Source organism: Lemur catta, chromosome 13 (assembly GCF_020740605.2).
Source record: "Lemur catta isolate mLemCat1 chromosome 13, mLemCat1.pri, whole genome shotgun sequence".
NCBI classification, from domain to species: Eukaryota; Metazoa; Chordata; class Mammalia; order Primates; family Lemuridae; genus Lemur; species Lemur catta.
Genome location: NC_059140.1, coordinates 40,316,478 through 40,335,239, shown reverse-complemented (window position 1 = coordinate 40,335,239; position 18,762 = coordinate 40,316,478). Strand labels below are relative to the sequence as shown.

The following is an 18,762-nucleotide window of genomic DNA, read 5'->3' as shown; positions in this document are numbered from 1 at the left end:
ATAACAAATACAAATAACAAATCCTACATATAACTTTACTAATAATTTTCTTCACGATGGACAATTTTTTTCTCTAACCTTCTGTAGATTATTGCTCATTTAAAATAATCATAAGCATCTACTACTACATGCCCGCCATAGGCCCTGAGGATAAAATGGTGAGTAGGAACATTTAATAGCTGCCCTCAATTGATTAACTAGGCAAGACTAAGAACCATCAAGAAATGATTATCCATTGGCTAGAATTGTAATAGGTTAAGCTATTTTTTGTCTTTGTTACTTTAGCAGAGAAATAAATACAAAAGTGATATAGGTTTCTGAGAATATATTCTAAATTTCATCTCCTTTCTTGACCTGTAAAATAGTATTGTATAAATGACCTCAGAATACACATGTAGTCATTTATATTAAAACATTCCATTTCCTTACATTAACAAACATACTTGAAAAATACTGTGGCGTACTGGGAAAAGCCCAAGAACCATGATGAATAAACCTGAGTTTTGGTACTTGCTCTGCCAGTTCATCACTGTTTGACCTTGGGTTAACAGCCTTAACCTTAACCTCCCCAAGCCAATCACTAACTCAGCTATAGCACAAAGAATCTAGCTAAATAATCTCTAAGGCCATTTCCAATTCACATTCTCTATGATTTTAAAACTATCCTTTGATATTTAATATAAGATTTTATTTGTACACACTCCCAATTGAAATACAATTTCATGCCTCAAAGTTTTTGAGAGAATGATGACCATCTTTTTATCAACCTCTTTTTCTGTTTGTAAGTTAAAGATGTAACCAACTGCTTAAAAATATTAATTCAATTTCTTTCAAAACTCTTTGAAAGCTTAAGTGGGCATAACATTAATCACACTGAACTGTTAAAAGCTATGTCCGTAACAATTGAATTTTTAATTTTAAAGAAGATGTATTCCTAAAGATATTTAAAATCATATGTACTTTTCATTCTGCTTAGAAAATAGTAATTTAAAAAATTGTGATCTTGCAAACTAATATTGTTAAAGGAAAAAATTGAATTGAATAACAGGTGTAGTCACAGGAATCTTAAGGTAGATGATAAACTCAGAAATATGAATACCTGTACTTAAAAAGCTTCTTGAAAGACAACACAATAAAAGCAAGTGAGAAAAAACCTAGATTACACATTTGCCAATAATCTTAAAAGTCAAATGGCCCCCTTTAGCTAAATCTTTCATTGTTTTCTTCTTTTTATTTTTGTTTGACTTATGTGTTAGTCTAAAATCTTTCATTTTACAGATGTAAAAATGAGGCCCTTTTAGGTTAAGCGATTTGCCCAAGATAATGGCATTTATGCATTTTTCAAATTTTAGTAGTCTGGGCATCTCTTTGCATGTGGTTTATCAGTACTGGAGTAAATTACTCCATTCTTTCAAAGTCTGAAAATGCATTATAGAGCATTTGGTAATCCTAAACTTTGCAATAAAGTACCACGAATAGCACAATAGCTATTATAAATTATATGATTATAAATTTAATGATTCAATATGATTTTGTTAAATAGAAATTTATAAAGCATTAACAAAGTAGGAACTTTGATTTGATAACTGGTATTATAATAGTTGAATTGGATATAATTTATTTAAAATGCGCATATTTCTCCCATTATGAATATAATTAACCAGAAAGTTGAAAATCATATTGAAAAAGAAGAAAATTTGCTTTTTCATATTTAAGGTTTTTTTCTTAAAGTAATGCACTACGATGTTAAACTTTCAGTCATAGCAAATACATTGATTTTATGTTACCTAAATTCTATATTATCTATAAGGGCTTCTCATGCTTTAAATCTGTTTGAAATGCAAACCCACATAAAACAAACACACAAATATCTTAAGCTGACCTTTCCCATGTCACAACCACCTCACAAAATGGAAATAAACAAATATAATCAGTAGATATTCTTTCAAAGTGTGCATACAGTCCCAGACTGAGTGTGCATATATGTGTGAGGCTGGGGGGTAGGTATAACCTACACCCTTAAATAACAGCACCGTATCATTTAGTCCTGTTTGAATGGCTAACCTTCAAGCTTCTGGTTTTCTTTTTCCATTCGAAGCAACAAGATTTGTTGGTGTATAGCTTTTCTCCACAAACTCCTCAGTTCCTTCGATTTCTTTTCTTCTTCAATCATTTCTGGGTCATCGTCACCAGCCAGGAATATAACCAGCGGTTCCTCCTCCATGGTGGGAGCAAGAGGGGACAGTGGCAGCAGCTCATTCCTGTCCAGCCCATCTGCGTAGAAGAAAACAGTGAGAGGCATTCCTTAGCAGCAACCAGACGACAGAAGTTTCTCTAGAAGTGACACTCTCTCATCTTATCTTCCACACTTAAAGGTTTTCACAAAGCTACTTTCCCAGCAGCTATGGGTTTCTAGAACAAATGTTTAGCGTAAACTCAGTAGACTGAATTCCCCTTCCAGATTTCCCTCTCATGGTGAAATGAAAGCACAGGTCATTTCACCACTTCTTCTTTCTACACAAAAAAGATCTGTAAGATAGGTGCTCCAAAAGGAACTGGCCTATCCCCCGAGTCCAACACTTCTGCAATTTACTTATGTATGTCCTCTGGCTGTGCAAAACAAAAAGATTAAGTGGGTAGGTATTAGTGATCTCCTAAGGTCTACATCTACCATCAAAACTCATCAAAAGCAAAGCAGCTGGGCACCTCTGGGCCTCTCCTGGCTGAGGATAGCACTCCCTCTGCTCTTTCCTCCTGCAACACATCCTCTTAACTGATCTTGAGGCACCCATTCTCTCCTTTGTTCCAGGCCATCCTTCACACTACTGCCAGTTATTTTCCTATTAACAAACATGATCACATCCCTTAAACCATTTCAATGTTTGCTTCCATCCCAGAAAACAAAGTGCGGACTAGTGGGAATAACATATAAATCCCTTCAGATTCTGGCCTCCAAATAAACTTTTCAGCCTCATGTCTCAGTCTCCCATCCTGTGTGCCCACCCACCATGTTGAATTTCTCATGATTCTCTGATCTGCAAAATTTACTCAAATGACTCTAGAGCTTTGCCTTTCTTTCTTTCTAAACATGGTTCTCCCAGCAATGAGTTTAAGTAAATACCGAATTGTTCTGTGAAGCATTCTCTGACTACCTTACACAGAGTTATTTTCATCTTTAGTAATGCCAGTTGTATTCTTCTTCTTTTTTTTTTTTTATTCATTGACCTCTGGCCTTACACTTATTATTTACTTCCTTACGTTTTGTTGTTTTTGTTGTTTTAAAATCTTACTCTATGGCTCCACTTCTAGCTTCTTCAGTTGAACATTCAGTACAATTGATTTGGGGCCTTCATAGTGTTAGATAAATGCATTCATGGATATTCACTGCCCTCCACATCCACTCAATTTTGATATCTAAGGCTCTGATCTTTGTATTTTCCTCCTCCTAGTTTCTAAGAGTACAGTTTTCAGTTCCTAAACACATATCATGTTTTTTTCTTTTTTTTTTTATTTCAGTTTATTATGGGGGTACAAAAGTTCAGGTTATATATATTGCCTATGCCCCCCCATCCCCCCGAGTCTGAGCTTCAAGCGTGTCTATTCCCTAGACAGTGCACATTGCACTCATCACGTAGGTATACACCCATCCCCTCCTCCCACCCCATCCCCATCCCCCCCAGTCAGAACTTCAAGCGTGACCATTCCCCAGACAGTGCGCATCGGACTCATCAAGTAGGTATACACCCATCCCCTCCCCCCACCCCCCACCTCTGTCCGATACCCAGTTGGTGTTATTCCCAAATGTGCACTTAGGTGATGATCAGGGGAACCAATTTGCTGGTGAGTACATGTGGTGCTTATTTTTCCATTCTTGGGATACTTCACTTAATAGAATGGGTTCCAGCTCTCTCCAGGAGAACCAAAGAGATGCCATATCACCGTTATTTCTTATAGCTGAGTAATACTCCATGGTATTGGGCATCTACCCAGAAGAACAAAAGTCATTCTATAACAAAGATACCTGCACCCGAATGTTTATAGCAGCACAATTCACAATTGCAAAGATGTGGAAACAACTGATATCATTTTTTTAATTGTCTCTAATTCTTGATTTCTTTCTTTCTTTTCTTGGCACTATGGTCAGAGAATATCAGTATAAATGATCACGATTAACTGGAATTTATTTAAAAATATTTGTGGCCAAGTTCACAATTACATCTTAAGAATGTTCCAAGTGTGCTAAAAATGAATGAGTTTTCTCTATAGGGGGCAAAGTTCTACGTAAATATTAGATCAAGTTTGTCCAATTGTATTACTCAAATATTATCTATATTTAATTTCTCTATATTGAATTTCCAGAGACGAATATGTTAAAATCTCCCACAAGAGCTTCTAATTTATTTACTTCTCTCCAAAATTCTTTTAAATGTTATTTTCTAACTCTCAAGTCTGTATCATTATGTTAATATATATTCTCATTATCATAGTTGTTCTGTTTATTGTTACATTTACCTTGCCCTTTTGGATGCTTTTGCTTTAATTTCTAACAGGCCTAATATTCAAAGAGAGCTTCCTGTGCTCCGCTTTGGTTGACATGTGCCTAGTGTATTGTATCCATTTCTTTATCGTTCAACATTTCTATGTCACTTTGTTTTATGCGTGACTCTTGTAAAAGACTTTGTTGCTTTTCCAATAAAAAGACTTCTGACTTCTGTTCTAGCACTATCATAGTTCCCTATGCCTTGTGAAGTAGGCCCAAATACAGGTTTTTGAAATTCACTCATTCATTCAGCAGTAGTGAATAACTAATGTGTTCTAATGATACCTGAGAAGTAAACCAATATATCAAGTTATTTCCCCACTGTAATCACTTAAATCTCTTCACATACTACATATTTGCATTCTGCTGCCTCATTTCTGACACGCATAAGGAGTAATGCCTTAGGGAGCGCCACACCGACCTTGCTGCTGCATCGCGGAGGGAGATTTGTTCACGGGAGATGCAACCCTGAGGAAAATGCGCTGTCGCCAGGAGATCCGGCGAGGAGTGACAGAGTGCCCTCCAGCATTTAAGGACTCATTGCTGCAGGTTGATGAGGTCCTTTTTCTCCCTTCTCCATCACTGTAGAAAGCAAATAAATACATAGCTTGTAAGGAGAACCACATAACATGGCACTGCCCAACGAGATAAGAGAACAAGCCATTCACAAGTCCCACTGCGGGCAAGCAGAAGCCACAGCCAACATGGAGCGATGCGTCACCCAGGCCACCACAGTCTGGGAGGAGGGCAATGTAGGCCACAGCCCAGTCACGAGCAGCTCACCTGTTTCTACTCATTCCTTAGTAGCCAACCAGTTCTAGTTCTAATCGGAGGAGCAGAAGTACTCATAAAAGGAATAAAGATTGCTTAAGTAATGAATCCACGCTTTGCTAAGGAAATAAAATTAATAGCTTATTCCAAACAATGTAAATATTCCATAAAAAGCTCAGAAAGAACTTTTCTTATAGCTCTGATAGAATAGGTTGATAAAGATAGCATCTAATTGCCTGTGATTGTTAAGATCTGTCTGCAAATTGTTAGCTACCGATAGCTGGATCGCGACAAAAAATAATCTGAATATAGGCAGAACGGTCAACTTTGGGGTTATTGTTAGATGACATATTAAAAAAATTTGGGGTAAATAAGATAGGATTGGCTAAGTTTAAAAATATTAACCAGATTTCTTTATAGCAGAGCTCCTTAGAGACTTAATATGCTGGCGTGCATTGTGACTCTCCAACAGAGAAATACGTGTATAGAAATCCCCTAACTTACTTAAATTAACTGACCCTACAATCACGTCCTCCAATTTTGGCAGGGGAAGGTGGTGTCACATCGTTCTATATCAGTGCTTTGTCAAACTCCCACGGGGAAATACTCCTCTGCTCTAAGAATTTCATTTCCTAGAAAAGACCACTCTGTTATGCTAGGCCTCTCTGCAACAAAAAGTCATTATGACTCAAAATTACTTTTGAGACCAACTATGTTTGCAGCTGGAAGATGACACAACTGCTGCTGTTAGTGGCAGGGATGCTTTACATTTTTCAGTTTCACAGTCTTTGAGCTTTCCTGAGAGAATGATGAAGATACCAATATTTACAGGCAGTGGTACCAACAAGGGAAGCTATACGTGGGACTTCTGACGGAATAAAGTTCAGTACCTAGGTCAGAAATGACGCTCAGCTAGGAAAGTCACAACTCTCTCAGACATCAAAGGAACTCAAAAGTGCTGAGGCAATTAATAGTGAGAGGTGCTCCTCTCACTATTAATTGCCTCAGCACTTTTGAGTTCAATACCTGCCTGTCATATTTTTATGTACTCTATGTCTCCACACTTACTTGAGTTTCAATACCTGCCTGTCATATTTTTATGTACTCTATGTCTCCACACTTACTTGAGTTTCAATACCTGCCTGTCATATTTTTATGTACTCTATGTCTCCACACTTACTTACAGGCAATTCAGTTCTATTCTGGATTTAGCTTCCGGAAATATTACTTCTAGATTAGCTAAGTTAAAGTTAAGAAAAGGACATACCTCTGAGCTGCTATGCAGACAGCCAGTATCATGATGTGTTATTATACTTTAGAAAGTACAGGAGCTGATACCTACATCTTGATATAGTCAAGCCCCCTTTGTTATGTATCCAGGAAAAATTATAACCCTAATACGTGTCCCCTGTTCAAAACTCCCTGAAATACTGAATAAATATGTTCCTCTTCACTTCCACTTTGGAAAGCTTTAATGCAAGTATTTCCTTTTAAAAACTGTGATTCAAACGTTCTATATATACTAGTTATATCCTGATAAATACTCTTGAAGTACTCAGTATCATTTTTGTAACACTATCTCATTGGCAGTTATTTGTTAAATATGCAGTCAATAGGTATATTTCTAGCATCTCGCGTAGTAATGGGTAAATAATGAGCGCTCAACAAATACTCATTGAATAAATTAATACTTTATAAAACCAAATGAAATATTAACTCATAAGGTTAACTTAAATGGGCAAAAAACTATTGACCAGGCTAACATGTCAGGAATAAATAAAACATCTACTTTCTAAAACTCTTCATTGGCAGTCATGATTTTAAGTCTTTTTGGCAGAAAGTCCTAATAGCTTTGTTTCCCAAAAGTACGGACTGAGTTCTTAATGGCACTGGTAGGGATTAACCACAACAATACTGTTAATAAGCAGAAAACAGCATCTTTTTTCTAGTAGGTGTTTTTCCTTTCCTATATAAGGACATCTAATTTATAATCTAAGGTTTGAAAGTTAAATGAAATACTTATGGAAAAGCACTATTCCAATGCCTCACAGGGTAAAATTTAACAAATATCAATTTCTCTTGACTTTTTTAGTAGCACTAACAAACAAAACTATAATACACCAAATCTAAGGATTCTGAAATGTTTATATTTTAACGCTACAATTAAAACATCTTTTAAAAATCACTTTCTGGCTGGGCACAGTGTCTCATGCCTGTAATCCTAGTGCTCTGGGAGGCTGAGGCAGGGTTGCTTAAGCTCAGGAGTTCGAGACCAGCCTGAGCAAGAGCAAGACCAGCCTGTCTCTACTAAAAACAGAAAAAATTAGCTGGGTGTGGTGGTGCCTGCCTGTAGTCCCAGCTACTAGGGAGGCTGAGGCAGGAGGATCACCTGAGTCCAGGAGGTTGAGGTTGCAGTGAGCTATGATGACACCACTGCACTTTACCCAGGGTGACAGAGCAAGATTCTGTCTCAAAAAAAGAAAATCATCTTCTAATTCACTGTTAATGACATATCAAGTGTTTAGAAAGTACTAAAAATAAAACTGGGCAGTACTCATATCAGTTTCATGATGGCCTATAAAATATAAGCCTTCAGGAAATATGTTATAAACACAGGTGCCCACTGATAGCTATTTGAAAATTTCATTATATCTTAGTTTTTAACCCTGCAATATATATAAACTGCCAAATGACAAATTTTCCTCCCATGTCTTAAATTTGATGGCCAGTATTAAGCCAAGAATTAGCAGTCCAAATATAAGATATAATAATATCCTGAAAAGAAGAACTTATGTAACAGACCACTGAGCTTTTATCTTGTACTAAAAACGACATTCTGAAAAAGTAGTTTGATTGCTGAGATAAGGCAAAAGCTGCTCTGCTTCATTTAATAAGGGAAGATGCGTATTCAGAAATCAGGTTCCAGATAAGGGTTTAACCCAGTCAGTGCAACCTACAGCAGTTTACTGTTTCATTTACATTTAGTCAGCAATCTGACATTCTTAAGGTGGTCATTTCAAGAATCAAAACCATATGAAACATTTTGCATCAAAATTCCTGTACCCTGACTTAGAAACTACACTGGGATGAGGAGGGAAAGTTTATTTCTTTTGTTTTTTGATTTTTTTACTACAACATTAGTTTCATTTTAACTTCTCCTTCAATGAAACTTAGTATGAAGGCAAGCATAATGTCTACTTTTTGAGTGAAAATAGAAACAAAACAACATGTGGTGTTTACTATAACAGTAATAGTAAAACTAAGACTCACAAAAGCACATACTTCATGCCAGGTATTGACTGTTCTACACATTTTACAAGTATGAATTAATTTCATCCTCACAACAACCTTGCAGCGTAGGTGTTAATTACTATTGCCATTTTTAGTGAGAAAATTAAGGTAGGAAGAGGCTAAGTAACTTGCCCACAGTCACATGGATAATACGTGAAGGAGCCAGGATTCAAGCCCAGGTGGTCCAGACACTCAGGCACTGTAGTTTATGATGCCAATATAAACACTCTTTACATTAGCTCTGACAAGCTCGAGAGGACCACAAAAACAAAGCTGTCAGGCCTCCAGGATCCTCTCCACTTCTGGTGGAAAAATCAGTCTCGAATTGGCATTAAGCCTTTTAGTCAGGTATTTCTCTTTCCATTTTTAATGGAATAATTTCATTTACTTCAGCAGAGAAATAACTTCAGTGTACTATTAGGTGCTTCCTTTATGTAAATGTCTCACTTCCTTTTCTTTGCTGTGAAATAATTGCATTCCAAAATGTATATCCCTTTTTTTAAATAAAAGAACCAAATAAAATACACATTAATGTAGTAGAATATAATATATTGATATTTTAATCATCTCTACAAAAATTATGGAACAAGAGATAACCATTCTCTTATTTTTCCATATAATCTTTTTCCTTCTTCTTTTGTATTTTGGAATATAAACATGTGCATTATAAAATTGGTTCTCAAGAGACATATTCAGGAAAAGTATTTTGTGCCAGCCTTACCTCTCTCAGAAATTTACAAAATTAGAAATAATAACTAGGAAGGAAATACAACTTGGAGAATTCCCACCCATTTTTTATTGGTATATCCCAGATACGCTTCCTATTACTGCTCACCAATTAATCAAGAACCACATCTATGAACACAAATGATGACCTTGTAAGGGGAGAAAATATCCCATATTATGTGTATCACCATGTGGTTTGGGAGGGCTATTTCCAAGTTCGTTGTACACAGCATCAATCAAAAGCTATGAATAGAATATGATCCCATCAAAGCTTCAAGATGACTTTTTCATATATCCTTGAACAAGCACATATACTTCCACCACATCAACTATTAAATTAACATCATACTTCCTATGTTAACATGGAATGTTTAATGCATACTTGCCTATTTTAATAAGAATTAATTTACTGGCTATTATACAGAATAAAGGTGTTCCCTCTAATGACTACTCACAGAGACACAACTTTGAGAAGGATGCAGTTATGTTTTATTTCCTGCCAGGGCAACACAGATACACCTTTGAACAAAGGTAAATTCTTCTGCCAGGACCAGTTTCACAAAGGTGTTGTTCTGCTGAGCAGCAAACTGCCTTCCATCTCCCAACCCCTGAGCACCCAATTAAAACTCCTAGCATAGTAAAGTCCAAATAAATGCACACTGGCTAAACCTATATCTAAATCACAATGGATTACAACTCAGGATAGATAACAATGCTTGATTAATGTGATACCAATTATTTAACAGAAAGCTGGAAAAGCTTTCTCTTTGTAAATGCCTTAAGAAAGGGTGAATGGAACAAAGTAGTGATGAAACTTTAGTTTTTTTCTAAAGGATCCACAGTACAATTGAACTCACAATTGCATCAGGTGCACTAATAGTTTATATAAGTTCTGGTTTTCAATCAGGTACATAGCTGTTATCCTATGGAAAATCTTTGCTAGTTAAATAAAACTGAGGTTAAATCATTCTAGTGGAAATCAATATACAGTATCTGAGCTATGAGTCAAAAGAGGTAAGATTGGTCAGCGGAATAATGTGTAGAAAAAAAACAATGATGAGAACAAAGAATTTTATTTCCTAAACTCTATACACTAAATGTATATTACAAAAAAAAGTTCTGTATATTGAAATTTAAAATATCTCTGGGTAGCTCTTATGTTTATTCACATTCTTACAAACTAAGATAAAGAAAATAATATCAAGCGAAATATAAAACCTCTCTGAGGTTCAATCTATCCATGTGTAAAATAAGAAAATTATAGTCCAGATGACCTCTAAAGTAACAAACAGACCTAATTCTACACCTGCAGTAGGCATACTAAAGGGCACAGGGTAAAACTAACATTTCCATTGGGCTTTTAAAAATACATGAGAAGTATTATTTAAATGGTCTTATGCCTAATCACCAAAAAGTATAGGTCAATCACAAGTCTCAAAAAGTTACTTTTGTCTTATCAAGGTGGCAAAAATAATTTCCCAAGGACTTTATTTTCCTTGAACATCTCATTCTAGTCCAATCTTTAATACTATGTTTTTACTCCAGCTACAAAGAAATCTTAATGTTAGCAGCCCCAAATAGGAAGACAGGCATATATATTTTTCATTGGGCTCGTGATATGAGCCTAGTGTAGAAACCAAAACAATGCAGACAATAGCCTTTTGCAGTTAAGTTGTTCACCAGTGATTCTGGATGTTTACCACAAAAAAAGCATGTGAGTCAAGAGAAGACATGTCATCACAGATGTGGTTAGACTTCCATAATAAGGAACTAAGTGTTTTTCTGTGTCCAGACAAATGGGAGGTCTGCAAGGCTTTAGCAGTGTCTCAAAGTGACCAGTGTGACAGGAATTAAGAGGAACAGAAATAGATTAATAATACTCTTCAGTTGAAAACCAGCTTCAATTTTATGAGTATGTTTCTTTTAGGATGCTCATTTCTGCATCTTCTCGGCATTTGGAACAATCTCCTCATGGGTACATATGTAACTCCCAACTAGCGAATTCACTTCTATTAATTTAAAATTAAAATTAAGCTCTGATTGAAGGCCACAGCATGACTGTAAGGAAGTTTCAACATGGAATAGAGTAGAAACAGGATTTCTGTTTGCAGTCAACATTATATATGGTTATTCGTGATCTTTGATTATGCCAGGGGTCCCATCTTCCCTACTGTGCAGACCTCAGAGCACCCAGGAAGATGGCATGCATTCAGGAGACAACCAAAGCTGCTTTTTAAACTAATGGTGATATTCAGTTGAAAGAACATGTGAATTTTTTAAACAAAAATATTTAGAACTCTAATCACCTTGATTCTGAAGCAGTGTCCTGTCTAGTACAACAGGAAAACAAGGAATGGCATTAGCACATACAGAGTCATACGTCCAAAATCAGGATTTCGAATAAAAAGTCATTCCCATAAGTCATTAATAAGTCATAGGTAAGGTTACTTCAATAAGGAGCCATAATAAATAATTATATTATTTTTATCAGTGCATACAAGAGAACTAGAATGAAAACTTTACCACAAAGTACTGTATCAGCAAAAATCTTATTTTCTCATCAAAAAGTTTTATAAGTGAATAGAAGTAATGACTGTCATTTACTGTTTTTTGACTATCATTTAGTTTTGAGCAATGAACAAATAATTTTTTAAATATAAGCTTAAAACCTGGGGAGCAATTACAAGAAGTAACAAACAGGCCTACTGATAAAAAGAATATATTTAATAAATGAATGTTATAAAAATATACCATATCATTATATAAAATTATAGTTTGGCTATTAAATAACGAAATAACATCAAATTTTGAAAAATTAGTTCAAAATAAGGTAAAACAAAAAATACACTTATTCTCTTTCCTCTATCATTTCAGTGCTGTGCAAATAAATCTACTAAGCAACTATGCAAAAGATTTTGGCTCCTTTTTCTCAGTCTGCTTAAAAACAGTACCCTAACATGTTTTTAATAATTCAAGATAGTACTCCTAGAGAAGGATGCCTAACCTGAATTTAAAATTCCAAATTATATGCTTTTTAAAAAAGTAATGAGTATTGTTAGCCTAAATCCTACCCTACTCTATTCCCTACTTGACTATGTATAGAGATTCATTTTATACAACCAAGATATTACGTTCCCAAGTGACAAGAAAATTATAATTGATAGTATTATGAAACTCCTCCCCTCATTATTCTAAATAGTTCCAGATATCATGGTAATTGTGTATGCAAGATATTCTCTTTGAAACAAGTGATAAGAGATGTAGAGTTCAAAAACCACTGGATTAAAACCATGCTCTTGAATATCCTTGTTCTTAGGAAATACACCCTAAAGTATTAAGAGTAGACGGAAATGATGCAGGAAACCTACTCACAAATGGCTTAGAATGAAGAAATATATATATGCATATATATGTAAGTATATGTATGTATATATGTAAATGGACAAAAAGAATGGTAAAGCAAATGTAGCAAAATGTTAAAAATTGATTAACCTGGATAAAGGGCTAACAGGGGTCTTCTGTAATATTTTTGCAATTTTCCTGCAAATCTGAAATTATTTCAAAATGCAAATAAAAAAACACTCTCTTCAAGATGGTAACTAGTAAATTTATATCTAAGTGACTTACTGGTTGAAATAAACCTATTAAGAGTACGTTTTGTCCTACAATTTTACTACAGTGTAGATATTCATCAATAACGCATATGTAAGTACAACTGAAGACATGTACAATAATGGTCAAGACAATATTCTTTTCAAAGCCAAAAACCTATAAACAACCCACACGTCCATTCATGAGAAATAGATAAATTGTGATATACTAAATGGAATACTATACAACAATAAAAATGAATGAAGTAAAGTGCACATAAAAACAGGAACAAATTGCACAAACTAGCGAAAAAAGCCAGACTAAAAAAATAAATGTATTGTTCCATTTATATAAAGTTCAAAATCAGCCAAAACTAATCTATAATAGTTGAGGTTAGCAAGGGGGTAGTAACTGAGTGGGAGAATGACAGGGCGTGCAGCATGCTGGCAGCATTCCATTTATTGATTGGGGTGGTGGAGAAATAGTGTTCGTTCACTCTGTGAGAATCCATTGAGCTACGTGCTTACGACCGACTGGTGTACTTGTCCATGAAAATGTTTTTTAAAGCATACTTTTGGCCTATTGATTCTATGCTGTCAAACTAAAAAACTACAGATAAGTGTATAAAAAAGCACTCTCTGATTTTTGGAATTACAGCCAAAAAAACATTTAAAAGTACAGAAAATAGAATGATTTTTTAATGATCCTACAAATTTAAAAGTTCTCCACGTTTCAATATAGCGCTACAATATGGTGAAATTTTTTCAAACCCAAAATTAATGTATATTTGCCCTCTGACTTTAATATCCTTCTATTAGAACAAGGTATAGAGAGCTATGGGAAGCTATGGGCAAGAATAATACATACCACTAAGTAGGAACTCCTGAAAGCAAATAAATAACCTTATATTCAACAATATAAATAATCTTTTAAAAAAGAAGTCACCACTTTTGTACTCTACATCCTATTCATGGCTAACCTGTGACCTTTTTAATGGCTATTCCTAATTTTCACTTTCAGGCATAGTTCTGTTTCAGGAAGGAAACTGAGGTTCTCTATATGTTTACTTTAACATAACAATAAGAAACTACAAATAGATTTGAATGAAAGTGTTGTAGTCTCATTAATAGGCAGTATTAATAGAGACACAGCATATTGATATTTTTATATATGTAGACTCTTGGTTCTCTAAATGCATTTCATATTCCATATATATTATATTATTTTTGTGGCTAACTTCCTTTAAAACTTCTCCCATTAGGTTGTCCCTGAAAGCCCTTTAAAATAGATTCTTCATCTACTTTCTTCACTAGAAATCAAATTTTATGTTTGCACATGACTTTGTGCTGATGCAGAGGAAAGTTCAGATTCAAAATTATATCAATTCAATAATTATTTTTCTTTCTTGGAGTGAAAAAAATGGGCACACATGTACAAAGATACTCAGAGATAATTTGAAGATTAGTCTACTTTAACTAGTTAGTGAGGGTTGCCTAGTTATATGCTAAGTTTAGAATTTCATAAGTCTAAAAGAAAATAGGCCAAAAGAATATCCGAGAAGGTCTTAGTGGCACGGAGGATGGATGATAACACGTATTCCTCTCCTTGACAACAAGAATTGCCAATTACCAAACAACTAGAAACAACCCAAATGCCCATCAGCAAAAGAGTACATAAACTGTGGTGTATTAAATGGAATACTATACAGCAATAAAAATGAATGAGACAAGCTAGACACAAAAATAGGAATGAATCTCACAAACTTCTAAGCTAACAACAACCGCTTTGTTCTAAATTTAGCCCACGACTTTCCAGAGGCTGCCCATACCGCACTAAGAATTTGAATGATTCATTTAATATCATGCATAATTTCAAATTTAAAAAGAGTCAATTCTCCAAAAATTACTACATCTAATAAGCTATATATTCCATACTGAGGACAAAAACAAAACAATATAGAATGTCTACGAGATTCAAGAGATCCTTCATGCTATCTGAGAGTTGCCATCAACATGATCCTGTACCCACTGTGTGATGTACATTGAAATTTAAAAAGTCTGTCACTGAAAAATCAAAGAAATGCCTAAGAAATATTCTATATACTTAAAAATAAAGATATATTGTATTTATCACTTTAGAACAGTTGTTTCGATCAGTGGCTTTTGGGTTCCATAAAACATATCTGGAGAAGCTAAGAAGAAAAAAAAGGCATGATCAGGGAAGGTTTGTTTAGTATGTGTTAGCACCAGTTCTTGTTCCAAACAACACAAAGCTTACACTCTGGGGTCCGAGGCAAGAAACACACAAATAATCCAAAAAAAAAAAACCCACATAATTCAAAAAGATAATCATGTCATCACAAAGCTTTGAAACTACTGGTTTAAAAGTTTTCTTAATAAAATTAATTGGAATTGAAACCAATATATTAGAAACAGAGTAGAACAAGCACAACACAGGGATGCATAAATGTCACTTCAGAATTAAACAGCCGCTTTTTAGTAACATATCAGTATATCACTGCAGAAAATGTTGCTTTGCAAACAACACTGATCTCACCTGATTTCATTTTCATACTGTGGGGAGAGTCTACCTGAATTCTGGTAAAAGCTTTTCAGGAAAGAGGGGGCAGTGAAGGAAGGGGCAGAGGAGGAAGTGTGAAGACTTGGAAGACTGGAGGAAGAATTACTCTCCTTTTGTATGCGTCGAGCTGAAGGAAGAATGCTGAGTACAGAAAACACAGCAAATTTGTCTTAATTTATATTTTGGCAAAATTTTCATTCACTATGAAAAAGCATATAAACAGGTTCTTACTATTAATTTAATCTTTCCTTTCAAGGCTCAGGGCTGGATCATACATGGAAAAAAAAAAAAGAAGCATGCAGTTCTCTATTTAGATAACTATGACCTAATTTCACTCTTTCACAAATTGAATTCCTCATCTATGCAGTATTTCTAACCATCTGTGTTTGTCGCTAAAAAACTTAACAACTTTAGGACAAAAAGTGTTTGTTTTTACATGCAAAAGACACTTCAAGGGAAAAAAGTAGGAAAGCACAAATAATTACAGGAAACAAGCTTCCAGAAGGAAAAACTGATTATCAGCAGTTCAAAGACTGACTATTTTAAAGATATAAACCCTTCTAAATATTTACGAACATGTTTGGTTGTTGGAAGTCATCATAATACCTTTGGCTTAACAAACGTCCATGTCCATGTTCTTTCCTGAAGACTGTGGAATCGTGCCACTACGGTTTAATCTAAAGCCCAAAATCTAGAAAATTCTTTTCATAGCAAGTTTTCACAATGACACAAATAGCATCTTTTTATATTGATAGAAATTTTTTGAACTTATACATTATAAAATGTGGAAAATGTAAAAAAAAAAAGTGATATCACTTATAGTCTAAAATAATTGTTTTTCATTCTTAAAAGTAATTTTTCCTGGGGGAAAAAAAAGACTTCTATTGCCTTGGGTATAGATAAATAAAGTGATCATTAACAAAACCTTGGTATATATATGGATACTTAATCTCATTCACATACAAAAATAAAATCTGAGGACAATTAATTCTGTTAACTTTATGTCATAAATACCTTATTTTTTAATTTCAAATCATTCAGAAAACAGCAATGAGAATAAAACTGTATCCTTAAAAGGAATGATGGCAAATTTCAACAACACTTGATGTAAGAATTAGCCTTCTTGTTTTACTTCAAGTTCTGCCTTTTTTTCCCTTTCCAACCACCATCCTTATCCAACCATTTTCTGTATCAAACTCAAGGGTAAAGAAGAGAAGCAAAATTAGTTATAAGACATAAATTCTGATCTGCACTACATAGTAAGGAGTAAATCATTCTATAATTCCAGGTTTACTCTCTTTAACATTTCTCACCAAATGTCAAATAACTTTGTTAAATTATTTTTTAAATACCATGTAAGATCATTTCTAATGAACAGTGCCTGTCAATTATGGTATGTATTGTCTTCTTTATAGATACTACTTGATTCTATATAAAATTTGTAACAATTTTCATATTTAGCTTTAATTTACTATATAATAAAATAGAGCCAAATATCTCATGTATGAAGGTAATTTAGGTGATTTTTTAAAACCCTGGTATTTTATTCTAGGCTAACAGGAAGTTCTACTGCATTGTTATTTTCAAATTTGCTGACTTTGTTTCTCTAGACCTGTCATCAAGACTGGGTGATGTGCTGTCAGCATGTTTTCAGACAAAACAATTGCATGATAGCTTGTTTTCTCTATTTTTCTGAAAGCAAAAAAAATTTCCACCCAAAATGCATTAACTCTTCTCTTTGGGTATGCCTTAACCTTGCCTTGTTTCCCTTAGTAAATAAGTTAAATTGATTTAATCTTACGGTGTTTCTAAAAACTAAAACTTGGCGACAGCATGAAGTCACAATCCTTCTTGACTCCAGAGCGATCGAATGGGGTGACATGAGGATTTGAGATGACATTCTGGAGACAGGCTGGGACTCACCTGCACTGTTCGATGGAGCTCTGCCTCAGCAGGGGGGAGCGCACACCGTGAGCCCTGCCGTCCTGTAAATGCAGCTTTCTCTTTGTACTTGAAGGTGGGTGGCTGAACGTGTGTGCCCGTCTTCGAAACTGCGGGGAGTCGGAATCCTCTTCAGGGAACGTTTGCCAAGCGGAAGACAGCGGGGAGGCTGGTGGTGTCCCTGGTGGAGAGTCCCCCGGTGAGCAGTCCTGAAACGCAAGCAGAAGGGAGGTCTTTCTTGCCTACGTGGGTCATGGCAGACCTGCCCTAACGCAGAGCTCAAAAGTGACAGTGCGCCTCATCTTCCTCCTGAGTCATGACAAAACTATTTTTTTTTTCCTTTTACTCAATCTATGCTGAAGGCTAATCGGTATCACCACAACCCATTTCTTTTGATAAGCAGCTGTAAGACAACATCCGTCAAGATAGGCCAGAAAGTGAAAGGGGTGATAAGAAAAGGTATTCTTTACCCTGACACTTTGTGGTAAAATGCTACAGCTACTGCACTTTTCTCACTGTAGTCAGAAAGATGAAAAGAGATCATGACCAAAAGAGGGTGGAGTCTGTGTTTACATGTCTCCCGATTTCCGTGACAATCAGTTGCATGCTTCCTGTACTGTCAGAACAATATCACTATGCCTAAGCGTCCAAGTCTCATGGCAAAGCCTTTGGGAAAATGAAATAAAGCCTGTTAAGTATCTTCCTTCACCGTGGATATTTCTATCCAATTACATGCTCCCTGAGGTAAATTTCTTTTATAACACATGAAAAACAGGAAATGAATGAAAAGTGAGCTATGCTGGAATGCATCTCATATTGCATGGGTAGACATCATAAATCTTTCAATTTAGACAGGTATGTTGTTTACGCTTCCAGAACAGGCATCGTTGTAGAAATGTTTAGCTTGCTGAGCACGGGTTAGGGACAACAGACTCACAGCTGGACTAAGTCCTCAATTCTATCAACAAAAAGTTTAATAAAAATATTTTAACATTTTTCCATTAAAAAAATAAATTGCATATGCCTCAGGTTACATGTTGCACAATACAGGAAACAGGAAACCAAACCTACTGAGAGTTGTCTATGAGATAAAGAAGATCCTAATGTTGCAGTTAACATGATAAAAAATGAGGGGAAAAAGTAACATGGGAAGAGAAAAAAAAAAAGATCACTGTACTAGTAATTAGTAATTATATTGGTCATTTTTATATGACTTTGGAGCAACAGTTGCTCAAACACTGTCCTCCAAAGCATACTAGCTTCAAATAGTAAAAATCTTGGTAGGCTGGGTGTGGTGGCTCATGCCTGTAATTCTAGCACTT

The 18,762-nt window shown here is 35.1% G+C and overlaps 1 protein-coding gene across 6 annotated transcripts in view; it reads right to left on the bottom strand.

Annotated features, from left to right (window-relative positions):
• Positions 1–18,762, bottom strand: part of TBC1D4 (TBC1 domain family member 4) — a 177,372-nt gene that overhangs the window by 18,282 nt on the left and 140,328 nt on the right. For 3 of the 6 annotated variants that reach the window (XM_045567624.1, XM_045567628.1, XM_045567627.1), the window contains exons 10-14: positions 17,423–17,649; positions 15,476–15,640; positions 11,635–11,658; positions 4,962–5,122; positions 2,065–2,274 (exon numbers count right to left, since the gene is read on the bottom strand). In XM_045567624.1, the coding sequence (XP_045423580.1) occupies positions 2,065–2,274; positions 4,962–5,122; positions 11,635–11,658; positions 15,476–15,640; positions 17,423–17,649 (787 nt within the window). Of the gene's footprint in view, positions 1–2,064; positions 2,275–4,961; positions 5,123–5,815; positions 6,400–11,634; positions 11,659–15,475; positions 15,641–17,422; positions 17,650–18,762 lie in introns of those variants that run through there. The other 3 variants (XM_045567625.1, XM_045567626.1, XM_045567629.1) reach the window with 3 other exon arrangements.